The sequence below is a fragment of the Brienomyrus brachyistius genome, chromosome 7, assembly GCF_023856365.1.
Source record: "Brienomyrus brachyistius isolate T26 chromosome 7, BBRACH_0.4, whole genome shotgun sequence".
NCBI classification, from domain to species: Eukaryota; Metazoa; Chordata; class Actinopteri; order Osteoglossiformes; family Mormyridae; genus Brienomyrus; species Brienomyrus brachyistius.
The window spans coordinates 29,274,974-29,288,405 of record NC_064539.1 but is presented as its reverse complement, the minus strand read 5'-3'; the positions used below and the strand labels follow the sequence as shown (position 1 = coordinate 29,288,405).

The window sequence follows — 13,432 nt, the reverse complement described above, 5'->3', positions numbered from 1 at the left end:
CTGTGTACCATGCCCCTCTCGCTACCTCGTGTGGAATCCCCATGACGTCAGCTGTTTCGAGTTCTTTTCATTAGTTCGGTGTATTTAAGTCCACGTTAAGTATGTTTCCCCGAGTCCGGTCATTAATGTTGTGACGTTGGTTCGTGGCCCTGAGTATGTCATCCTCACTGAGATGCATGACAATTAGATTGCCAGTGGTTAAAAGTTTATAACATGAGACTCTTGGCATATGACTGGGCCACTGCTGCAGGATTATAGTGTGCTTTGTAAAACAAAAGATCCAATCGCTGAAATTACACTGTCAGACATACGCACAAACTAATGGAGTTTTTGGAAGATAGATGGCGTAGAGGAAAGAAGAGCAGCAATTGATTTTTTTTCCCACTGCTTTCTGCAGCTGAATTAAAATTTACTGTCTTTGCCAAAGGTAACTAGCAAATCAGACAATTTCAAAAGATGCATTTTTTTGTCCTATGAAAACCAGGAGACTAACCAACTGTCAATCAGTTCATGATAAGTTCCTTACAGCTAATCACTTAATATGAAGATGTAATCATTTCCTTTCAGACTTCTTTATGAAGACCAGGACGACTTCTTATATTTCGAATGTATGATAGAATTTGAAACCTCAAAAGGCATCTCAATTAGCTGTCTCCATGCTTTCATATGGACAAATGTTCTCAAAAATGAACATGGAAAACGCTAAAATGACTATTAAAAGGAACAACAGTCTGTGCATGTTCTTTGGTGGACTGATGTCCTACACAAAGTGGTCCCTGCTTCCTGCAATAGGCTCACTGTGACCCTCTCCAGTTATGGAAGTTGGATGGATGAATATTTAGCAGTGACTTTTATGCAAAGCCGATCACTGTTTTAACCTTCTGGATATTATACTGCACAAGTAAGGTGGAGTACTTTGTACAAGTATGACAACAAGACTTCACCCAGGACTTGAGCTAGTAACGTCCAGTTTACCATCGTGTTCTTAGCTACCATGCAAATTACTCCTATTTTGTGTAACACAGCACCCTTCACACTCTTAAATCAGCGATCTGCAGAAATAAGAAAAGCACAGCTGGTGGGACGATCATTGCTGCCAAGCCACTGACTGGTCTGACCCCCCTCCAATCTGCATGACGTTAAACCAAGCAGTGACGACATATAGGATAATCCCCTCCACAGTACTGGTTATTCAAGGCTGACCCTCGCATGTCAGACACCAGCCGCATGCTAACATCCCTCTTACATCCCTCCATACAACCAAGGTCACTGCGATGAACTATACAAACCAGGCCCATGGCCAGGAAGCCCAATCTCTCATTTCCATCATTCACCAGCACTTAATACTGTAGAACGTCAAACGCCTTTAACTGAGTGACACACCCCTGCATGTGAAAATGACTGTTAACACTATTCTCATACTTATGCAAGGCACTTCCTTCAGGGTTTAAAATGGATTTTTGATGGAAGACGGATGGCACCAAGCACAATTTATAGAGTAAGGTCATGTATAGTTCACCATCCACAATGCTAAAAAGCAGATCTGCTCCATTTTTCCCTATGAAGGTAAAACACAGTAGCTACACTGACACTGAAACTAAGAAATTGGGTCACTATGCCTTGATTTTAGCGTGGATTCTGTAGTTACTCCAATTTTCACTGTAAATTCCAAACCTGGTCAAAATGGCTGGTGGGAGCGTCCTCAGGTACAAACTGAAAAATGGACCAAGTTAGATTTAATTGATTAGAATGTTTGATACCAAATAACAACACATTATTTCAAGTGACTAATGATTTTTGAGATATATATCTGTTGAGTATGGATCTTACTTTCATTTTCACATTCTACTGCTAAAACGAAGCAAAAGTAAGAGGATCACAGGGATCAAGACAGGGAGCAGGAAACAAGCAGGTCTAAGAAGCACAGGACCAGAAGCACTTAAATACAAAGGACAAACAAGGGAGAAAACAGGAGGCAGCTGGAGTGAATCGCAGAAGGGCAGCAACGAGAGGGAAGGCTAACAGAACAGGTGTGGCTCATTACAGCTAGACAAGGGAGAAAACAGGAGGGGCAGGAAGTCAGGGCATGACAGACAACTGAACTCAACTGAACAGAAAACAATTAAGCAACAATAATGGATAAAGCTGGTAATATTCTAGAGGTGCTTCAGAGGGTGATTCTGAAAAAATAAATCATGGTTCCTTACAGCGATGAATTAACGTATTTACATACACACAAAAGCATTTTAATTCTTAGAAGCGTCAATTATGATTAGTCTCCATAGATGATTCAGATCTTTCCTGATTTCTGTTTCTGAAGATTCGCTACACAAAAGCCTGCAAAACACTCAGGCCTTCAGGGGAGATGTTTGTCCTTCAGTGCTAAGAGACTCGCTGCTCTTTGGTCTAAGCGCATTTCTGCTGTTGCCACAGGAATTCCCACCATGATTCGTCTGGGTGTAGGCAGTTAATAGACCTCACTGCAGAGACATCACTCTCCTCTGCGATTTCATCTTCCACGGATAGCTGTTCTTATTTCTACTTCATGGTAAAGAAATGCTCAGTCACGACGGGATGCAAAATCCATATGATGACCGTTTATTCCAGGTCAAGTTCACAGATGGGACAAATTCAAAAAAAATATGGAAAGACAAAAGAATTAAACAATAAATGTAAGATTTTTCATTTTGTAAGATTTTTTCATTTCAGGTGACCAGCTCGGTGTGTGTACATCGTTTACCTGAGGCAGACATGGTAAAAGGATTTGCTATGGGAAAAAAGCAAGCAAGCAGAGGCCGTGTGATGCTCTGGACAATGTTCTCTTGGGAAAGTTGGGTCCTGGCCTTCATGTGGATGTTACTCTAACATGTGTCACCTACCTACGCATTTTTACAGACTAAGTCCCATCATGGAAATAATATCCCCCAAAGTCAGTGGCCTCTTTCAGCCACACAACAAGAATTATTCAGCAATGGTTTGAGGAACATGACAAACAAGTCTAATCCATGGAGACACCCCCCCCCCTCTCATCTTAGAGGACTTAAAGGACATGTTGGCAATGTCTTGGTGCCAGATTCCACAGGAGACCTTCAGAGGTCTTGTGGAGTCCATGCCTCAACAGGTCAGAGCTGTTTTGGAAGCAGGAGGGGGACCTACACATTTTTAGGCAGGTGGGTTTAATGTTATGATTGATTGATGTGTGTACAGTGCCAGTCAAACATCTGGACATGCCAAGCTTCCTACAATTATTATTATTATTATTGTTGTTATTATTATTGTTGTTATTATTATTATTATTATTACCAGTTACGGTCAAATAAATTGCTCCTTTCTGCAGTAACAATGCTTTCCATAGTGGGCGCTGTCCCTGCATGTCTAACTACAACAAAACTAAATGGCATGAGTTACGGTATAGTATACAGTCAATTAAAGAATAAAATTACGCCTAAATGTGTCAACATACTGTGAATACCGTATATTGTACATTATCATTGCGAAGTAGGTCTATGACTCTATATGATAGTTGCTCTAGCCTAAGCCAAAGCAGCCGGCCATTAGACTACAAATCAGCAAAATTAAGTTATATACCCCATACTTCATAGAGACGATTTACAGTATTTTATGCCCATTCAAAAGTTTACGATACAAAATGTGTTGCAGCTTTAAGTCGTAAGCTGTCCATCATTTAATATCGTTAAATAACATAATTACCCGACAATTACTTATTAAAAACCGGCACTTAATATGGTAAAATAATTTTAAGTGAACTTGCCACTCCTCTTGCCGTTTAGGCTCACATACATCTAAAGTGGGCAGATAGAGATCTGGGCACTAGGCGAAGTGCGAAGGCGCGTTTGCCCGGTGCGGAGCCTCCGCCGTGTCAGTCACTCCCACTCGCTCTCCAGTGTCCGCTGATGACCGGCCGGGATGGAGGATTTAACTAAAGACACGGAGAAAGAGGCCCCCTCGTATCAGAGCAGGATGTGGAAGAATTTCCAGGAGAAAACAAAGCCGTTTTTAAGCCCTAAACTGGGATCGGAGCGCCGCAGTGGGGACGGGAAGAAGGAGACGGGCATTTGGATGTTCAAGAAGAAAAGGAAACATGTTTTTGACCGGGTCATATCATCTTCGCAGCCCAATCTGTGCTGCTCGGTTCCCGTCGGCATCGACGGGTCCACACGCGGTGCCCTGGATGCCAGTCCGAGGGACGGACAGATACGAACGCAGGTGGCGGACAGATGCGACAAGCCGGGGGCGCCGGGACACGAAAGCCAGAAGTCGACCTTGTCACATTTGGTACTATCCCACCAAAAAAGCTCATCTTTGGGGTCGGCTTGCTTTGAGAAGCTGGTGGTGGACTCCGATGCTGGGGCCGAAGATGAAGAGATACGCAAGGAGGCGAGCAGCTCGGTAAGTGACACGGAGCGACCAGGAAACCCTCATTTAGATACAGCCGGTGATGAGAGCCGATTGTTATAAAGGCTTCCCCCATGCGACCCTGCATATAAATAGCTTGATTTAGACGTTTCATGTCGTGAGGACGGAGAGGAATATGGACAAAACGTGGGAGGACGGGGCGCGCAGCTGAAGGGGACCAAGGAAATAGAAAAATGAGGAAGATGTCAAGACTGGCGCTGGTAATGTTTAAATCGAAAATGACATGTCATGCGAACTGTTTGCCGACTAGTTGCGGGTGATTGTAGGAAACTGAGCCTGCAGACGTGATCAATTGCAGGGACACGAAGCGGAACTATGAAACTTCGTACCTTAAGCAGATTTTAATAGGAAGTCTTTCATTTCTGAAAAAGACATGTGTGGCATGGTGAGTTTACGGTGATCATGTGATAAAAAACAAATCATCTGCTGGTGTCCTTTTCGGTTTTGGGGCAATATCAGATATGCATACTTAATACTCTGTATGGCAATCCGGATCACACTGTGAGGTGCCCGTTTGTCGTTCTGCTCTTTTTCAATGGGGTGTACGTCCTTGCAGATTGGCCGTGTAGTGCATCGCACGCCGGTGTCTCGCAGCCGCCGCAGTGTGGCGTGGCGGAGCTCACGGTGGCCGTCTTGCTGCAGCCCGCACAGCCCGTGGACTATCTGTGCCCTTTGTGCGGTCGAAATATGTAACACAACTGACAAACGAGACTATCTGATTAACATAGATGGAGATGCCAGATTCCGCGCAAATTGATTAAGCAACTCAGTCTGTATATATATGATCACCATGTCCCGCCAGCACGGCGTTTTTCAGGAAAAGCGGGTAAAAGTTGCCAAGACACAGCTCGTAATGTGGACGCTCCAGTCGTTAAAGTAGGGATCAAAGTGTACGCTACCTGATTTTACACTCTGCAGCACGGACTTTTATGGCACTGTGATTATAACGACCGTAAATCAGCTCCGCCTGTAACTGGAGGTTCCCTGGGGATTTTTGCAGAATAATGAATAGCATGTAAATTGACAATAAGCTACAAAATTTGCAAAAACAATTGACACAACACATAATTTACACAATGAAACAACAAGTATTACAGTAAAAAACATTTTCCATTACTAACACCTGTGTTGGGTTAGGGCCTTCGTGAGTTGAGAGGCAAGCATTCAGCGACTTTGCTCGGAATGAAACAAGGACTTCGGAGGGGGTTGGGGGCGCTGGGGTGAAAAGTTGTTGACTAAAGATACGTGCGATTAGTTATTTGGCAGAAGCTTTTGTATAAAACAATGGGATTTAAACCCGCAACCTTTAGATTGTACTCTGATTACAGACACAGTAGTAGTCTTCAATCTCAGATGTGATAATGTGCACGTTTCACTGGCATCCTTGAAGTTATGATACAGATTTCTTAACCACAACCCCACATAGGATGTGTTCTGCAAACGTTTGCCTGTGGGGAAGACTTATCGCTCAGAATCATCTGAGGTTCTACTGTATGAATATGCAACCTCAAATTAAGAGGTTTTATCAGTAATTCTAACCTTCAGTCACCTGGATGGATTTCAAATTCTCAGGACAGGGACATGCTATTCTATTTAATGGTGCTTTTCTTTTTTTAAGAGCGGATGGATCGCCTGCATTATACACAATACAGCTGGTAAACGAGACTAAGAGATTGACATCAGAGGGGGGGCCTGACTCCATACGCAGTCAGAATGAGAAAGAAAGTCAGTCATGTCGCGACCATTTTTCGGGCCGAGTAGGTGAAAGTTGCCAAACAGAGACAGTGTGTAAGTTGGATAGTTGTTAAAGCTACGAACAGAGTGTATATGTAATGTGTATTTGGGCAAAATGCTCTGCATCTCCAGCTTAAATATAACGTGATTGTGTAAATTCCAATCCCCAGTCTGTTTAATGAGACTGGTTTTTAAGAACTGATGAATTGACAGTTTTTGAGGTTGGTCAGAGAACTTGTTTGTGTGTACTGTGCAGTCCTCTAGATTGAGAGGAGTACAGTTAATTGGAATTGCCAGGCTTTCATCAAGCAGCAAAGCTTCATTAGATAAGGAACTTGAAGAAATTATAAGAGGTCAGAGTGTAATGGATAATTTAATTGCAGGTTAAGCTGTTTGGTGGTTCTGATCCTGGCCCTGTGGTCTCACTCCCGATCGGTCCTGCTCTGTGTATTCAGGGTCTGCATCTTCTCCTCGTCTTCCTGCAGGGCTTCTCGCAGACTTGTGCTTCAGTAGAATTGGCGTCTCTTGTGCTGTGCATGTTCCTAGTACTGGACTGGCATCTTGCCATGTGTTTCCTGGGAGACGATCCAGTTTTTCTGCAAGCTTGCAATGGATAAACGGTTATGAAAGATGGAAAACTGGCAGATGAAAATGTTGAAAGCTATGGTTTAAATGGTGCGATGTACCAGAACACGATATTTCACTTTATTTAAAGAAATGATTTGAAATGAACTAAAATTATAGCTAGTGCTGCTTCCGGGATTGGCTCCGGACCCCCCCGCGATCCAGTAGGATAAGCGGTTTGGAAAATGGATGGATGGATACAGCTAGTGAAGTCCTATTTCAAAGCCCTTCCTGTTACAGGAAAAGAGACATTCTCCCAATTCTGGGTCTCCCCTTTCATGGAGCCGTTTAGCCACTTGACTCCTAAATGACTATGTGATGACAGGAAGTGTCCCTCCTGTTTAACAGCATCTATCTGGTCCTTCCGCATCAATGCCGCTGGCTGTCAGCGGGAAGGCTGCCCCTGAAACCACCCATATACCCTGGGAACCACAGCCAGTTGATATATATATATATGGTGACACAGTGGACCTGCCAGAGCTACAAAGGTGTCATGTTGCATAAACACTTATGACATCATAATTTCGAGGCCAAAATGTGTTACAAGTGTTACAATCTCTTCCATAGCCACAGGTGTATAAAATGAAGCACCTAGTCATGCAGACTGTTTCTACAAACATGCGAAAGAATGGGTCACTCTCAGGAGCTCAGAGAATTAAAGCGTGGTACCGTGATAGGATGCCGCCTGTGCAATAAGTCCATTCATGAGATTTCCTTGCTACTAAATATTCCACGGTTAGCTGTTAGTGGTATTATAACAAAGTGGACGCAATTGGGAACAACAGCAGCTCAGCCACGAGGTGGTAGGCCACATAAAATCACAGAGCGGGGACAATGCATGTGGCCTTCAGATTAGCCCAAGAACAGTGTGTAGAGAACGTCATGGAATGGGTTTCTATGGCCAAGCAGCTGCATCCAAGCCTTAAATCACCAAGTGCAATGCAAAGTGTTGGTTGCAGTGGTGTAAAGCACACTGCCACTGGACTCTAGAGCAGTGGAGATGGGTTTGTCCTGAGTGACGAATCACGCTTCACTGTCTGGCAATCCAATGGACATGTCTGGGTTTGACAGTTCCCAGGAGAACAGTACTTGCCTTGCTGCATTGTGTTAAGTGTAAAGTTTGATGGAGGGGGGATAATGGTGTGGGGTTGGTTTTCAGGGGTTGGGCTTGGCCCCTTAGTTCCAGTGAAAGTAATTTTGGAAAATTTCATGTAACTTTGTGGGAACAGTTTGGGGACGGCCCCTTCCTGTTCTAACATGACTGCGCACTAGTGCACAGTCCATAAGGACAGGGATGAGTGATTCTGGTGTGGAGGAACTTGACTGGCCTGAGTCCTGACCTCAACCCGATAGAACACCTTTGGGATGAATTTCAGCAGAGACTGCGAGTCAGGTTTTCTTGTCCAACATCAGTCCCTGACCTCACAAATGTTCTGCTGGAAGAATGGTCAAAAATTCCCATAAAGACAACCTTCCCAGAAGAGTTGAAGCTGCAAAGGGTGGGCCGACTCCATATTAAAGCCTATGTATTAAGAATGAGATGTAAGTTCATGTGTGTGTAAAGGCAGGTGTCACAATACTTTTGCAAAAACAGTGTGAGTGTATGGACACGTGTAATTATCTTGACGTGCCAACTTTGAAACTGTAACTTAATCGGTCGTAATTACAGAACAGGGTATACCATGAAAGGGAATGCTCTGACAGATCGTTTGTGATGAAATATGAGAAAGGGTCACTTGCAAACCTAAAACTGTGCCAATGAACCTGTAGACACTCAAGTTGGTGTGCAAAGAAAGGAGGTAACTGAGATTCATCTCAAAGCGGTTTTGCTGTGAAGGTTGGATTCCACAGTCACACCGAAGCCAAGGTGTGGACCAATCAGAATACGGCACATAAAAAGTCCGTTAATTTTTCTTACCACAGCTTCCTCCATTGACTTGGAAACATCCTGCAGTGTGCGGCGTCTTTCAGATTCTGGACTCCATGTTCTTGAAGTCACACAAGCAGTGAAACAATGGTGCTTGTTCAATATCCACTCACTCTGTGGTGGGGGATTTCCGTGGTGTAGTTCAGTTTAGTTTTTAAATGGGTTGGGGCCAAATCAGCCCTGAACCCCATCCCACTAAATGCACACAGTACTCCCACTGATAGTAGGGATCGGAAAAATATTGATTTCTGATTTATAGCGATTCCGGCTTTGACGATTTAGTATCGATTCTCAACATCCCAAGTTCAATCTTGTTAATTAAGGTCTTTTCCTCATAATATTGAAATTATTTGCACTGAATTTGTATCAGTCCTCTTTTCATATAGGTGGTGCTCTTTTCTCTGCGATAGTTTTGCACAATCGCCTCACAGCACCATCTCCATGCATTGTCAGTCATGGTAATCAAGACTTCAAGCACTGTGATGCAAGTAAATCAAGTCAAATAGGGCTTTATTGTCACACCAGTTATATTCAGTACACTGCATACGATGGTGTGAAATAATGTTATGTAAAACGTTATATAAAAGCAAAATAAATAAATCCAAACAAAGGCAAACGATATTCTGAGAAAACCCATACATTGAAAGCAAAATGGTGGTGAGCTGCCCGCTGTCATTTATTAGGCTGTTGTTAATTATCTGGTTTTTAAAATGTCATTGGTAACACTAGCAAATTTAAGCTTTATTTCGGGCTGGGCCATGGCGGGATTTGTCGACTGTAAAACCACAAAATCCCACACAAGTGATGGACTGCTGGCTTTAGAACTCTGTTTAGTCTGCCTCATAATTAAAATCTGGATTACAGAAACCTTTGGTTGATTTATTCCTTCCTGCTTTCACAGCATCAGAAACTGGAAGTAACCCTCTTCTACAGCTGCCCTATTGCTGGCATCACTGTTGGAAGGGCTGTTTTCTTTTGTTAAAATCCATTCTAATCGCCATGGGGGGGGGGGGGGGCTGTCTGGAGCCTGTGACAGGTAGTATATGGTACAAGGCTGGGGAACACCCTGGATGGGGTTCCATAACAGGACACACACTCACACTCAAATGGCCGTTTAGGTTAGCCGAACTGCAGCTCTTTGATCTGTGGGAGGATGCTGGAGAACCCAGAGGAATCCCACGCAGGAGAGGTAGGATTGCAGCATCTAAGCGTGGAGATATGAGGCAACAGTACTGCCTCCGAGTCTTTTGTTCAGATATCGCTCCTAAATGCTTTACCGTAAAGTTCTAGCAATGTTCCATATAAGAAAGATAATTACATGCTTATTGATCTTGAGTGAATTATTTGCTTTATCGGAAGTCTGAATGTTCTTTTGATGTGAAATAAAATGAAGTTGACTGTTGGAAAGTTCCGTCCAATGGCTTCTTGATACAGGGGAAGCAGGAGGCTAAGGCGTGAATGGATCTCACTGAGACTAACCACAGCCCCTGTCTGCATCTCTATCTTACTACCGAGTGGAAGAGAGACACCTTGGATATGATTTTCCTTGCATGCCATGACACAGAGAATAAGTAAATGCTGAACCACGACGAGGCGTGCAGTTATACCAAAATAATCAATGACAGCTTGGTGTGATGCGGCCCGACGCAAAGCGGAAGGAAGCGGTTCATCCTGGTCACGTTGCAGCTAACCGACAAAACACAATAATAGCAATAATAGTAAAAATAATTTTCAGATGCTCCATATAATACTGTTCCAATGTGCTGTCAAAAATATAGCTCCTACAAGGGGAGAACATCTGGTCAGGCTGCAGCAGGTCCGTTAAGTTACTATAGTAACCTTCAACAGACAGGCACTTGAGTTTTGAAAACCAAAGGATATGATGCTGGTAAGAATGACTGCGTAAAAAAGTCGCAGGTTTTTATATTAACATGCTTGATAAAGCATTAAAATGGATTAATATAGAACTGTTGTTAGACTGTCAGAACTACCTGTGATACATGAAAATAATCAACACGCATGTGACATCTCTGGACCAATAATACAACAGCATTTTACCAAAGACGTGGTACAAACAGGTTTATCGCAGGCTTCGGACATGGCAGCAGCCAGCATGAAGTATTACACTGGCATCTGTTTGTGGCCTTGCTGAAGCATCACGCAACCTTCTCAAGAGCAGAGAGAGATGAAAGGTGCTGAGATGTGACTGGAAGATTGAAGCTTCCATTCAAAGCTCCTCGCCGTATAATTTAAGACACTCTGTGACCCACTAGACCGTGCCAGGTCCTCTGGTTTGTTTTGTGGCATAAATATTTTCTGTCACCGAATGGCCTCTGTGTGACCTTTTGAGAAATGTAAGTACCAAACAGCCATTTCATTACAACTACTGACATGTGAAGTGAATAACATTGATTATCTTATTACAATGCACCTGTCAAGGGTGCCCTTATATATTAAGCAAGAGAACCGTTAGTTCTTGAAGTTAATGTGCTAGATGCATGAAAAATGTCCAAGCATAAAGACAAGGGCCAAACTATGATGGCTAGATGACTGGGTCAGAACATCTCCAAAGTAGCAGGTCTTCAGGGTTCCTTGATGCCCAAGGCTCACCGTTGTCCGTGGAGAGTGAAGCCTAGCCCATTTGGTCCAATCCCATTGGAGATTTCCTAGAAATTGCGTAGCCACAGACCAGTCAGAATGCCAATGTTGATCCCCGTCCACTGCTGTAAGCGCCTACAATGGACATGTCAGAATCAGAACTGGACCATTTAGCAATGGAAGAAGTTGGCCTGGTCTGATGAGTCACATTTTCTGTTACATCTTGAGGCGGCTGGGTGCATGTGTGTTGTTTACCTGGGGAGGAGATGGCACTAGGGTGCCCCTTGGGAAGAAGACAAGCCGACAGATACAGTGCGATGATCTGGGCAATGTTCTTCTGGGAAATCTTGAGTCCTGGCATTCATGTGGATGGTACTTTGATATGGACCGTCTACCTAAACTCTCTTGCAGACCATGTACACACCTTCATGGGAGCGGTATTATAAGTGGTTTCCTTCAGCAGGATAATGTGCCCCACCACCCTGCAAAAATTGTTTGAGGAACATGAAAAACAGTTAAAGGTGTTGACTTGGTCTCCAAATTCCCCCGATCTCAATCCAATCAAGCGTCTATGGGATGGGCTGGACAAACATGACGGAGCCACAGAGATCCCCACCTCGCAAAGTCCAGGACTTAAAGGATCTGCTGCTAATGTCTTTTCTTGTGCAGTCTATGCCTCGATGGGTCAGTGCTGTTTAGGTGGCAGGAGGGGGACCTACAAAATGTTAGGCAGGGGGTTTTAGGCTGTTTTAGGCAGGGGGTTTTAATGTTACAGCTGATCAGTGTGTTTCCTTGTACCGCGGAAATATATAGGCCAGGGTTACTGTCTGTTTTTGCTCCGTTTCTTAAGGTTTAAAGAGTGGATTTCTTGGGGGTGTTTCTGCACATCACGCTGGCTTGATTTCTGGGGCCAAGCGATAAGCTGAGATTGGGGCCTTGCAGGAAAGCTGCTCAGGGTATGTGACGGAGTAAAGCTGACGTCACGGATGATGTCACTGAGCATATCCGAGATCCTCTGCATTCTCATCACAGACACAATCGACTTTTTTGTCAGTTTTTTTTCCACATATCTCCACCTGAGATGAAAATACACAGAATTCGTCCCAAAAGTGAAGTTAATACAGGTGATCTGTCTGACAATAATTCTAGGATTATAATCTTTTTTCTTGGGATGCAATCACTTATCTTTTGGTGTTTATAAAATTGGGTGGCATATTTTTTAAATATATTTCAACTAAAAATGCTTTTTAAAAAATGATTTTTTTTAGGGGGTTGCTGAATTCCAATGTATTAGTGCTTCTCTTTAATCTTACCTTCGGCTTAATTCGTATCCCAGAGAGCATCCATACTGAGAAAATGTTATGCAGTTTTTTAACCTTCTTCCAATATAACTTCACATTTTAGCGGTTATTGTTGACCTCTGTTTTTCACAGCTTCAATTTTCTAACGTCATGAGTGATGCTGATACTCATTTAATACCATTTAAACTGTTTATTAAGGCAACTAATTTCCAATAGGCTAAATTTCCCTTGTGCGTTCCATGGTTGTTCATGCCTCCAGTGTTGGGGGTTCAGATCCCATCTACTCTGTGTAGATTTTGCGTGTTTTTTCCCCTGTGGATTTCCTATGGGAACTCCCTCCTGCAGACCAAGGACATGCAGTTAGGCTAATTGGTGTCTCAAAGAGCACACTCACACTAGATCCAGTTGCCTTGTACCATGCCCAAGCAGGATTGTCCCTCCCCAACCCCTCCCCGTTCCAGTTGACACATTGAGCGTTCCAATCCAGTCCAACCATTTGATTTTTTGTGCTGAAGAAAATATACAAAGAAAATCACACAGCACAATGGAGTTCAGGATTAATGTTATTTTGTGGCTTATTTGGAGTTGTTTTGGGTGCAATGATGCATGGCCCTCTTATAGATTTATCGAGTACACAACGCAGTGATTTAATATTCATTTATCCATGCTACACGTAGAAACATATTTCACCCAGATATCTCGGAGTATTTGTGTGTCAAATAAAGTTGTTCCTGGATACTCTTCTTACCCCATATTTAACAGTGCACCACTACCATAGACCAAAAATGATTGCTTTGATAAGTGTTTGTCG

The 13,432-nt window shown here is 43.3% G+C and overlaps 1 protein-coding gene across 1 annotated transcript in view; it reads left to right on the top strand.

Moving 5' to 3' along the window:
• Window positions 1-3,830: 3,830 nt before the first annotated feature.
• Window positions 3,831-13,432, top strand: part of LOC125746073 (multiple C2 and transmembrane domain-containing protein 1-like) — a 130,137-nt gene continuing 120,535 nt past the window's right edge. Inside the window, 1 exon segment of the mRNA XM_049019684.1 lies at window positions 3,831-4,410. Within this exon segment, the coding sequence (XP_048875641.1) occupies window positions 3,928-4,410 (483 nt within the window). The 5' untranslated portion in view covers window positions 3,831-3,927.